The sequence below is a fragment of the Camelina sativa genome, chromosome 8 (assembly GCF_000633955.1).
Source record: "Camelina sativa cultivar DH55 chromosome 8, Cs, whole genome shotgun sequence".
Lineage (NCBI taxonomy): Eukaryota > Viridiplantae > Streptophyta > Magnoliopsida > Brassicales > Brassicaceae > Camelina > Camelina sativa.
The window spans coordinates 25,332,086-25,344,046 of NC_025692.1; the positions used below are offsets into that span (position 1 = coordinate 25,332,086).

Consider the following 11,961-nt stretch of genomic DNA (forward strand, 5'->3'; position numbering starts at 1 on the left):
CTCTCCTTTTTAGTCAGCTCCACTTCCTCGTCATTATATTCATCAGAAATCTTCCAGCTAAAGCCCCCACAAATTGCATCAGCACAGTGCTACAAAAATAACAAACTATATATGTATACAAATAATAAAAAGATAGAAGTCTTAAAACTGACTTGGAGTGATCAATTTTTTCAAGCAAAGAGACAAGCGTATCTCGCTTTTCTGCCTTGGTGAGCTTCTTCCCAGTGATGTCATAACCAATATGTTTCTCATCCTTATACCACTTCAAGGAAACATCTCCAGCTGTATTTCTTGGAGCAACCTACACATCAAAGATCAAAGATAGATAAATATGTAGTTTCGTTCGGAAATGGAGAAGTATATATCGCTCTCTTGGGCGACTTCATCTTGCTCAGAACCTTCGTCACTCCCATCTACTTGTTCACTTTCATCACCATCTTCATCATTATCATCTGATCCCTCAAGACCTATAATACATGCACAGTTACTCGATGAGCTGAACCAGAGAGGAAAGGCACAACACGCAAACAATTACCATCGACTTCGTCCTCGGATGATCCTCTCTTTCCATCTTCTTCTGTTGAAGCATCAGCATCATCGGAGTCGAAATCATCGGAATTCAAAGACCCGGACAAACTCTACAGAACACACAAAAACCGAGAAAGATGAACAATCCCATAACCAAATGCACAATATAATGGAAAAAACAAAAAAAGAAACGAAAGAGAGAAAGGAGAATACATATCCGTCGCCGTCGTAATCAGAATCCACTAGCAGGTCTTCCTCTTTCAAGCTTCTCACCTCCTTTTCTACTGCTGGTTTCTGTTTCTCGTTAGCTGCTTTGCCCTTCTTCTTCTTCTTCTTCGTCATCGGTGCGTGCTATCACAGGCGAGGTTTATTAGACTAAGAACAAACTTGTTTGAAGATGGGGCAGATTCAGGGTTTAGGGTTTAGGACATTTTAGGTTGAAAAGACGCTATGCATATATATACGTATGTCATAATACTATATATTATTTTTTAATAACTAATAGTATTCATTAAGTATTTAAGTCCATCAATTAAAAAGAATTAAGTCTAGAAGATGTACAATCGATGTTTAAGAAATTTTAAAGGTTTTTTACATACGAAAATGTTTAATTTGTGAGTTTTATCCCTAGTTAAATGTATCGTTTTATTTGACATCATCAAATTAATAAGCTAAAAAATAAAATAAAAAAACTTGTGAAAAAACTGTGTTGGAAACACACAAAAAAAACAACTAATTTGAAGCAAACGGTTTATTTCGGTTCTACAAAAACCAAACAAGAAAGTCAATATTTCGGTTTGTTCCGGTTCAAGAAAAGTCAATTTTGTAGAAAAGTTCAATAATTCGGTTGGTTTGGCTCCATAATAATGTCGTTGGGCTCTCAAGAACAATATCCTTGTATGACATATATCCATCTGATCATATATTATTTCATTAGACCGAGAATTTTACCACCGGTTTCTACAAAATAATGCTTTTTAATCTCGACCAAAACAAAAGGAACATAAAGAATGTGCCAAGATGAATTTTTAACTCGTCTGCCCGGTTCATTGCAGCATGTTGTCAAGTTCTTTGTCAATTGAGTTTTGGATCTCAAGAACAATATCACTTAACCTTAGCCAACATATATATAATCAAAGGTTATTTGGCTAAAGTTTTTTTTTGTTTTGTCTTAAACCAAGAAAAGAATGCTTGAAAAACCTTTTTGCTTGAATCTTTTGTATCTTGTCACTTGATCTTGCTATTATGTAGCATACGTATTAGTCTCCTTAAACTAGATTTAGAATTAGATCTTTTGGTCCAATTGATTGGTTTATGTCTATGATCAATCCTATGATCCACGATTGGTTTATTGGTTAGTAAACCAGTGTAATTAACAATTTATTCTAAAAGTTTGTTTTTCTTTTTTTTTGGTTTAACAAGTTTTCGATTTTGATTTTGATTATTTTTTTTGAGTTGATTCAACATAAATCTAGTGTAACATTTACTTTTAACCTTAGCTAGTAAAATTGTCGAATTAAACTAGATTCCGATTCAGCGATTTTTAGATTTTGTTTAGTAAATTTTTGTTACAAGATTTTTTTTTTAAAAAACCCTTTCGCATGAATTGATCTTGCTATAAAAAAAAAATAAAATAAAAAATTGATCTTGCAATTTTTTTAGCATACGTAGCTGGTTAAGCTAGGTTTTGAATTAGATTTTTTGGTCCGATTGATTGGTTTATGTTTATGGTCAATCCTATGATCCACGATAGTTTAATTAGGTCTTTTGGTCCGATTGATTGGTTTATGTGCCAATCCTATAATCCATGATTGGTTAGGCAACCAATGTAATTAAACGGTTTAGTCTAAGTTTTTGGTTTGTTTGTTGTTTAACATAAATCTAGTTATTTTTTGTTGTTGTTAAAATTATCAATTTAAACTAGATTTCAGAGAATTGAAAATTTGTTCGGTTGATTTTTAGTTTGTAATTGAAATTGTTTGGTTTAGGGGGAGGTATTGGTTTAGGATTTAGAAAGAATTTTAATGACTTTATGTTTTTGCTGATTGTTAGAATCATAGAAAATTAAAAGTTAAAAATGAAGGATTCTAAGAGATTGTTTAGGAAGTTTTTTAAAATCTTGATGATTTGTTTTTTCTAATCTTGTAAAATCTTTCTATTTGATGAAAGAGTTTTCATGACTTTTGTTATGAAGGAAATGATATAAAATCCTAAACCAATAACATAAAATTTGAATTCATTAACAATCCAAGATTCTTTTGTTTTACTTGAATAACATAAAACTTTTAATGACTTTATAAAACTCTTAATCCAATAACACTAGATTTATCAAGATTTTAGATAACTTTTTACAAATCCACAACCAATAACACCAAATTTTTAAAGAGTTTTTAAAACTCTTGATTGAATAACAATATATTTTACCTAACTTTTAAAGTCATTAAAATTCTTTCTAAATCCTAAACCAATACCTCCCCTTAGTAAATTGTTTATATAATACGAAATTCTAAAATCCCACTGGCGGCTGTAAACAAGATCCCTAATACCTTTTCAACATCAAATTTAAGTTTTGTGATGAGTTTGCGATGTTTTTCATACAAATACGACTCAAACAAATTTGAAAGAGGGTAAGTGTAATAAATATGTTAGTATTTTTACGGTGTGTTTTGTAGCTTTTCAAAATTTGATATTTTTGGAAATCCTTATTTAGATGTCTTGAAAATCTTTAACTATATATTTTTAATATTTTCGTTTATAAATTTGCGGAAATATCTAACCTATTACTATAGATTTTTTAGTAATAGGTTATTATTTAAATTGGAACAAGATATGTACATGAACACCTTGTGACAAGATCACGTTTTTCGAAGATATATACAATCTGGTTAAAAATCAATCAAATATGTTGATGTGGTGTGGTGGCGACTTATTAGGTTTCATATTCAACAAACCCAAGTTCGATACCAACCAATCGCATTTTTTTATTGATTTTTGTTATTTTCGAAACTATAAACAAAAACATTACGTACGCTTCGATCTCGAGACATCAAAGACGTATACGGATGCCTAACCAACTGAGCCACTCTATTTTTCGGCATATCGCGATAAATGTATTCTTATATAGACTTGATATAGGAAAGCCAGGATTCGCCTCAAACGCAGAAAAGTTCATGCTTTTAATAATGAGACTTCTCAAGCCATTACGAGTGCAAATGAAAAGGACCAGAGACTTATCCGTTATCACAAAACTTAATTGTTGATATTGAAAACTTAATTCGTGCTATTTTTTTAATTGTTGGTATACCTTTATAATTTCCAGTTGATAATTATTTGTTTACAGTAATAGAGTCCCTTAAATCAGAAGGTGAAGACAGTGAAGACATCATTGAAGATGTTAAGCCTACTGGCCAGTCCAGAGCAGCTACACCACCTCCAACGTAACTGATCCTTTCACACTAACTGTCGAAGAGAAGCTGAATGTTGCATTGAGACGAGATGGTGGGCTCAGTAGCTTTGATATGTAGGAACCCTGTCAGTTCAAATTCTTAACCAAGAATATGGATTTGTCCAAGTCCAGCAGATACTCCAACGTTGTTTCTTAACTATTATATGTCCAAGGATTTGGAGGTTATCCTGTCTGTTTAAGACAGGTTTACATGTATATGTTTTTCCCATTCATGCAAATCTTTGATGAGGAACGGTTAGAGGAGGAAGAAAGGGACAATGATTGCTCACTCTCTGGATCAAAGAGAGACTTAGCCATGAAGGAGGACCTTGAGGCAATATATGACTGGAAACAATTGTCCTGTGGGCAATAAGATGTGCACCTCTGTTTGAGCAAAAATATTCAACCTGAATCTTCCAATTCAGTCTTGTTTCAATATTAATTCAGAAGCTTGATGTTGAAAGTTTGGCCACTGTGAAGGTCTGTTGCCTGTTGGTTGCATGAACCAATTATAAACCAAGTTTCTTTCCAAATAGCAACATACGAAAAAGAGTTACAAACTTTCTTCTAAACATGTTGCATTTTCATGGTACAAGAGAAAACCCAAACAGGAATCTTACCTTGTATATGCAAATGTATAGTCTAATATGATGTTCTTTTGCTGATCACCATTTGCAGATGTTAGGTATTGATTGGTCTTCTTCTGGTATGGCCGTATGGGACGTCTGAAATGTGTTGGCCGTGCTGACCTGACCCTTAGCAGGGGTCTCAAGAACAAGATCCTTTAATGAAATATATCCATCTGATTATATATTATTCATTCAATCGAGAGAGTTTTACCACAAGTTTCTACAAAATAATGCTTTTTAATCTCGACCAAAACAAAAAGGAACATAAAGAATGTGCCAAGATGAATTTTTAACTCGTCTGCCTGGTTCATTGCAGCCTGTTGTCAAGTTCTTTGTCAGTTGAGTTTTGGATCTTTCTCATAGTACACGACGTCTCCTGTATCGCTTACGAAATGGTCTTGTTTCATACTTTTTATGAGGCTTCCCAGTAAGTGAAGTGGGAGCGGTCCAGAGTTTTTCGGTTCTCTGTAGTACTTTCCTAGTACTGGTTTGGCTGCTTCAGTCTAGAAAAAGAGAAATGAAAGGTCAAGCACTTGAACACCATACCGAATCAAGTCCACTACAGAACAATAGTCTTTACTTAAAATCATCAAGAAAACTCTTACAGCTTCTACTAGATGATAATGAGGGATCTGCGGGAAAAGATGATGTATCACATGAGTTCCAATATCATGGTGGATGTTATTAATCCATCCGTAGTCACGATCCAATGTTGTGAGCCCTCCTCTCAGGTAACTCCATTCCTGTGTTTGGGTAAAGTACATGAAGCGTTTGAGGTTCTCACAACAGTGGCTCTCAGGTAACTCGAATACAAATGGTGAAGTTGATTTTGTATACCTTTCCACGGTACCAAGGGAGCTTGTCTTCATGTCCATGGTGGTGCAAGTAAGTGACGAAGTCCAACCACATTACAAATATCTGCATTAATAAACACAATCTGAGGTTTCAAAGGAATACAACAACCGGTTTGACTGAAATGGAAAGGCACAGAAGTAGAAGGATACCCAATAAGGGATGCCATATAGTTTGAGCATTTGGATTGGACCCATGACAAAGTTGAGACAAACAAGCAAAGCAGCCATTGCAGTCCAACAGGCAGTTGATGTCAGAACATCTTTCTTCTCTTTTGGAAGAAACAAGTCACTGTCCGGATGATAATGAGAACCATTTTTCCCTGGACTTCTGTTCCACTGCATCACGAACACAGTGAATCAGATGTGAAACAGGAGCGTCTTCCACTTGATATAACCAAATGGAGTGATTATATAGTAAGATGCAGAAGGATTACCAAGTAGAAAGGGTATGCAAGCATTGGAAACGGCAGTGTAAACCTAAAAATTTGAGTCGCTTTTTCCAATTTCTTGTACATGCTTTCAGGCAACTGCAGTAACAAAAACACAAGCTCTATCTCTAAGTAAACAGCAAAGTAAACTGGAACCAACAACATCTGCGTTTGGTTATGGAGTTTACTACGTACAGGATGCCAAGATTCGTCATTCTCAACATGCCCATGGTTTTGGTGGTGAGTTCTGTGGCTAATTCTCCTATAAGGAAAAGTCAAATATGAACATGAAGAAGGTGAGATTCTGCAAGTGATTCTGTTTCAGAGAGAGAAAAAGGATTGGAAGCTAAACTCACCAGCCATGGTAAGGGACCAGAATTGAAGAATGAAGAAGATGACCTGCTACACTGTTCAGCCTTGGATCATTGGAGAAGCTACCGTGTCCGCTGCAAGGTAATCAAAATGAATACTTGGTTAGCAATATAGAAGGACACCAAAACAGAACACAAGCATATTTGTCAGTATCAGAAACCAATTTATTCCCCACAGAGCAGAGGAAGCATGAGGATTAGTTTTGTTACCAATCATGGCCAAGAACAAAGAGAGCCCAGAACATGGTTCCTTGAGCAAACCAGTAGAGAGGCCAGAGAAGCCAATTGTTGAAGTAAGAAGCTAAAGCAGCCAATCCAAAGACGATAGCGACATCTCTGACAACATAACTCATTGACATCCATGGATTCTTGACCCAACAATGCTTTGGTATGGCTTCTCTTATGTCCGCCAGATTGAACGGAGGAGGCGCACCTGGGTCGAATCTCTCCGTGTGTTCCTCCGATGGAGACTGAAGAGTTGTTAGAGGCGTGGCCACATTCAATGTCCAGTTCCTGGTTTTAGAGAAGAACCCTTCTCTGGAATCGAGAGAAGAAGAAAGAGGTGAAATTGTTGGATTGAATTTGGATTTGAATGTGGGTGTTGGATTAGAGACGAAAGAGTTTGTGGGTTTAGGATAGAATCTGGGGAGAGGTCTAATACCACATTCTGATAATACCCAGCTCGCCATTAGAGAAGAAAAGAGGATAAAGTCTCTCTCTTTATTTGCACTCTCTCTGAGTCTCAGTGAAGGAGGAGATAACGTAAAGAGAGAGAGAGAGAGAGAGAGAGAGATGAACTTGTGTTGGTTTAGTACTTGTCGTCGTGTATCTCTCTGTACCAGTTCTCTGTGCTTTTCTAGCTCAGACACACACGAAGGAAGGATATTTCTTTGTGAGGTCGTCTTTCAATTATCAGTAGTAGAGATATATGTGGTGTACAGTGTACTGTTCACTGTTGTGTAACCAGAAAGCAAGGAGACGAAAAAAAGCGGGATCTAGGGTTTAGGGCATTAGTAAAATGTGTCATACAATACCAAACTCAGTGTGTGTTACTCGTTACTGGTCAAGGAAGGCTGTGGGGATTAGGTAAAGGACGTGGTCCATTTTAAATGTTAGTGAAGCATATATACATCGTATAACATATTTAAAGCAATGAGTTTATTTTTTGACTTAAAAAATTCTGAAAGACAGTTACAGCATCCTCCTCATAAATAAGGGAACGAAAGCTCACAAGCAACTTCTCAAGTTAGAAGGGTTGTGTTCCCTTTTGGTCAATCTATTTTACAAGATTTGATTGATAAAAATTGTGAAAGAGAGTTTTTTCACCTGTGGGAAACAAAAGATAATTAATTTATTATATACGAAAGAACCCACAATGACTGCAATTTTCTCATATGTTCCACCATTTTCGCTTCTCCATTTGTTTAGCAAGTTCATGTGCCATAGATGCAAAGTTCTCAGCCCCGTCTTGAAGCTCAGCTGTGCGTTGGCTTATTCTCTGGCAGACGAAACAAGGAAAAGAGTTGTTTTGTAGTTAGAATCAGTGTTACATAAACTTGGAAACATGTCAGTTTAAATGAAGATGAAGTCTCTGCTGCATAAAATATGACCTCGAGTTTTTCTCCACGCTCAAGAAGTTTGTCCTTTGCTTGTGACGCTATTGCCGAGGTTTCCTGGAAAAATTACCCATATGTTAGAGATAGAAGCANCACACGAAGGAAGGATATTTCTTTGTGAGGTCGTCTTTCAATTATCAGTAGTAGAGATATATGTGGTGTACAGTGTACTGTTCACTGTTGTGTAACCAGAAAGCAAGGAGACGAAAAAAAGCGGGATCTAGGGTTTAGGGCATTAGTAAAATGTGTCATACAATACCAAACTCAGTGTGTGTTACTCGTTACTGGTCAAGGAAGGCTGTGGGGATTAGGTAAAGGACGTGGTCCATTTTAAATGTTAGTGAAGCATATATACATCGTATAACATATTTAAAGCAATGAGTTTATTTTTTGACTTAAAAAATTCTGAAAGACAGTTACAGCATCCTCCTCATAAATAAGGGAACGAAAGCTCACAAGCAACTTCTCAAGTTAGAAGGGTTGTGTTCCCTTTTGGTCAATCTATTTTACAAGATTTGATTGATAAAAATTGTGAAAGAGAGTTTTTTCACCTGTGGGAAACAAAAGATAATTAATTTATTATATACGAAAGAACCCACAATGACTGCAATTTTCTCATATGTTCCACCATTTTCGCTTCTCCATTTGTTTAGCAAGTTCATGTGCCATAGATGCAAAGTTCTCAGCCCCGTCTTGAAGCTCAGCTGTGCGTTGGCTTATTCTCTGGCAGACGAAACAAGGAAAAGAGTTGTTTTGTAGTTAGAATCAGTGTTACATAAACTTGGAAACATGTCAGTTTAAATGAAGATGAAGTCTCTGCTGCATAAAATATGACCTCGAGTTTTTCTCCACGCTCAAGAAGTTTGTCCTTTGCTTGTGACGCTATTGCCGAGGTTTCCTGGAAAAATTACCCATATGTTAGAGATAGAAGCAGATAAGCGCTTTTGGATATCAAATAGGTCTTGACTCACCCCTGCTTTTCTGTATTTGGACTTAATTTCATCCACAGTTCTCGTTTTGGGTTGTGCATTGCTGGATGCACCGTCGAACAGTTTTTCCTTATCCGTTCTCTTATCTGCAAAGAAACCTTATGATTCGTCTGATGCATTCTCAATGATACTCGAACTTGAGGCTAACAGATATACTCACCTTTCTTTTCTTTTTTGTCTTTCTCTGTCAAAGGCAAGATGATCACAGGTTCATCTATCTCGATGTCATCTACAGAAAACCATTTTTAGTCAGAGGCAGGACACAGGGGACGAGTAACTTAGTATACAACATATTACGAACCTATGTTTAGCTCGATAATCTTTTCGTCGTCGCCACCGGTATCAGAAGGCTTTAAGTACGGTGGATTAGAAAAGATGTTCCCCAAGTGGGATAAATCTTGTACTTGGTCCACCTTCTGTTCACTGCTTGATCTGAAGCCTTTGATAATGTTACTTAGGAATTTGGGAGCGCCATCCTGTGGCCACAGAAACTTTTATAGCAAAATGGAGCTTAAGAAAAAAGGGTTCACATGTGAAAACAGAACATACATGATTTTTTTTATGAGCAGAGATATGGCTAAAGGTAGCGTCAGCAGCTGCTGCAAGGACTTTGTCATGAAGCAAAGGTAAAGACCCTGGGAGCCTGAGATGAATGCAGAGTTAGGTATTAGTAAATTAACTTCTACTTTGCTATGTTCAGCATGCAAAATTTCCTGTTGCAGTCACTGAGAAACCAAGTATGGAGCATCAAACAATAGGCCAGTACCTGAAGCCGTTTGCGTTGGCCAAAAACGAAAGGATGGCGATTTCACAACCATTTACCTGTAAAAATTAGTTTTTATTAGTCCTTAGCATCTGAGGTAACAAAAAGCATCCTCTCTGATGTTATACATGCCAACTCATCACAAGATCTAACTCGGCATAATTAGTACATCTCATGTTGAAAGCTCTCTTCTAAGAAGTCTCACCAGGACGACATGGCCGAAATCATCCGAACATACTGTCTTCTCCATGTTAGGCTTAAAGTTCCACCTAAGAAGTGAGAGCAAAGAGCTTTCTCCCACAACTTCAAGCTTCGGGAAAGATCTGTTCAATCAAGAAACTGAGCATTCAATGGTCCATTTATAGTGGCCTTCAGACTAAATAGTTACACGACTGGATTTGGTAACTAAATTTTATTTGGCATATATATGATACTTGTGGTATCCAATTAGAAAGTCACCTTATTTCAATATGCCCTGTTCTGTAAAGCAGGAGTACTGCACATTCCCTTCCATCTTTTTTTAGGATTCCCATCCAGCAACACGGCCTTGGAAGACTTACCTCCATATTGCTCTCAAGACTTCCCTAGGTATTGAAACCAAGTCTTTGTTATCACAAAAATCCAGCAAGATACTTTAGGTATCATAAGTAAAGGTAGATCCTATAATAAACCTGAGACAACGACTTTAAAGAATACAAGCGGAGAGCATCCTCATAACATATGAGAAATAACGAGTTCGCAAATCTCTGATCAACAAATTTTGTTTCTGTGACAGGATTCTGTTCACCAACTGGTGAATGACTCTCACTAGCATCGATTATATGAGATCTGTTTCCATTTTTCTCCTTCCCAGAGATTTTTCCAGCTGGTTTTGCACTGGGCGTTTCAGAGTTCTCATAGCAATCCTCTGCAAAATAGAATTATTTTCACTAGATGCATAAGAAAACACACTTTTAAGTTAGTATCAGAAACCTACCTATAATGTGCATACAAATCGCAGTTGGGTTCTTTTGAGGTCTCAAGCATGAGGCGACTATTTTCCCAGTATTGCCATCCAAAAGAATGGTCTGTCCATCCTTGGTCATTGCGCACAAGATTAAATCTTCTTCAGAATTTATGGAATTCTGATTAGTTGGATCACTTTTTGAGTCAGTGGGAGCTGAAGAAGATTTCACATAGAGTGACTTGATCGGGGAACCTGAGTCAGATAAGCTATTTGTAACGAACATTACTGACGGGACACCAATATCGAGCATTGCAACCTGAAATATGAAACGCAAATTAAAACTGGTTTGAAAGTCATTTTTGAAAGTTTAACTTGTTTACATTTAATTATAAATAGCAGCTGTGTGCCAACACTTCAACATAGGTAAAATCCCTACCTTGCCACATTTAAATCCCACGGCAAGCCTTGTTGTAGACTGTAGAAATTCCAGGGAGCACACTGGGGAATCCAGGAAGGAAAATGCAGCCAACCATTGAGGACCATCTTCTTGATGCAAATGGTGAGCTACAAGTCACGAACCTATAACATGAGATAGAGCAGAAAAAATCCATAGTATCAACGTTGTAAAGATGAATTGTAAAAATAGGCAAACCTTTCTTGTCAGTGTTGGAAACAACTTCCAAAGTTCCTCCACTTTTATGGCCGACCAGGTTGAATAGGCGAACCTACAGAGTCAGAAATGCGAGGGAAAATCAGATGCAATATTCAAATCTAAGCTGGAATCAAGAAGGTATCAACAGAAACAGGTCTTCTTACCATACCACATTCGTTACCAACAGCCAAACAAGAAGTCTTAGAGCAGAAGCCAAAAGCCGTTACGGATGCATTTACTCCAGTTATTTCAATAACATTTGCCTGATCATTGGTAAATGAAAAAAATATTAATTACAGGTAGAACTTCTCATCAAAATATCAACCAGCTGACAGTAACACGAGTTTTTAAGATGAAGCTCAAAAGAAGAAAAGTTATAACATAAAATACCTTTGGCTCCAGTACATACATAAGAGACAGGCATGGATAGGTTGCATCCCATATTCGCACAGACCCATCTTGATAACCTGCCATGTACAGTCTTTCAAGCTTGTAATCATCAAGGTGGCTTGGAACACCACCTGTCAGAGGCCATTGTGCATTTTCTCCGGATGGAGTACGTGGTGTTCGAGCTTTTTCAGCTAAGACTATCTATCAGGAATAAGATATAAATTAATAGCCATACAATGGGAAGCAAAACTAGGGAAATTTGTGGGACTACCTCAGAAAGGGCTAGTGACGTTTTATCATTCACATTTAATGCAGAAAATGTTGCCACTGTCATATGTGGATCCATCGTT

General features: G+C 36.8%; 2 protein-coding genes, 1 long non-coding RNA gene and 1 pseudogene across 3 annotated transcripts in view; all 4 read right to left on the reverse strand.

The window, feature by feature from the left end:
• LOC104709927 overlaps positions 1–870 on the reverse strand; it is a 4,545-nt pseudogene extending 3,675 nt beyond the window's left edge.
• LOC104708554 (temperature-sensitive sn-2 acyl-lipid omega-3 desaturase (ferredoxin), chloroplastic-like) lies at positions 4,757–6,945 on the reverse strand (the record flags this gene model as incomplete). Its single annotated transcript, XM_010425151.2, is given in 8 exon segments — positions 4,757–5,105; positions 5,208–5,345; positions 5,440–5,520; positions 5,607–5,792; positions 5,891–5,983; positions 6,080–6,146; positions 6,241–6,330; positions 6,466–6,945. Coding segments are annotated over 8 exon segments (1,302 nt in total). The 3' UTR covers positions 4,757–4,937.
• LOC104708555 lies at positions 7,397–7,952 on the reverse strand. The gene is made up of 2 exons (XR_754773.2): positions 7,866–7,952; positions 7,397–7,753 (listed from the first exon to the last, which is right to left on the reverse strand). It is a non-coding gene; the product is annotated as an uncharacterized LOC104708555 (long non-coding RNA).
• Positions 8,238–11,961, reverse strand: part of LOC104708556 — a 10,266-nt gene continuing 6,542 nt past the window's right edge. The window contains exons 12-27 of the mRNA XM_019228955.1: positions 11,883–11,947; positions 11,612–11,812; positions 11,386–11,484; positions 11,222–11,294; positions 11,006–11,133; positions 10,600–10,885; positions 10,295–10,530; positions 10,083–10,207; positions 9,829–9,946; positions 9,627–9,682; positions 9,410–9,503; positions 9,162–9,336; positions 9,021–9,089; positions 8,843–8,946; positions 8,707–8,769; positions 8,238–8,594 (exon numbers count right to left, since the gene is read on the reverse strand). Of these exons, the coding sequence (XP_019084500.1) occupies positions 8,487–8,594; positions 8,707–8,769; positions 8,843–8,946; positions 9,021–9,089; positions 9,162–9,336; positions 9,410–9,503; positions 9,627–9,682; positions 9,829–9,946; positions 10,083–10,207; positions 10,295–10,530; positions 10,600–10,885; positions 11,006–11,133; positions 11,222–11,294; positions 11,386–11,484; positions 11,612–11,812; positions 11,883–11,947 (2,000 nt within the window). The 3' untranslated portion in view covers positions 8,238–8,486. The remainder of the gene's footprint in view (positions 8,595–8,706; positions 8,770–8,842; positions 8,947–9,020; positions 9,090–9,161; positions 9,337–9,409; positions 9,504–9,626; positions 9,683–9,828; positions 9,947–10,082; positions 10,208–10,294; positions 10,531–10,599; positions 10,886–11,005; positions 11,134–11,221; positions 11,295–11,385; positions 11,485–11,611; positions 11,813–11,882; positions 11,948–11,961) is intronic.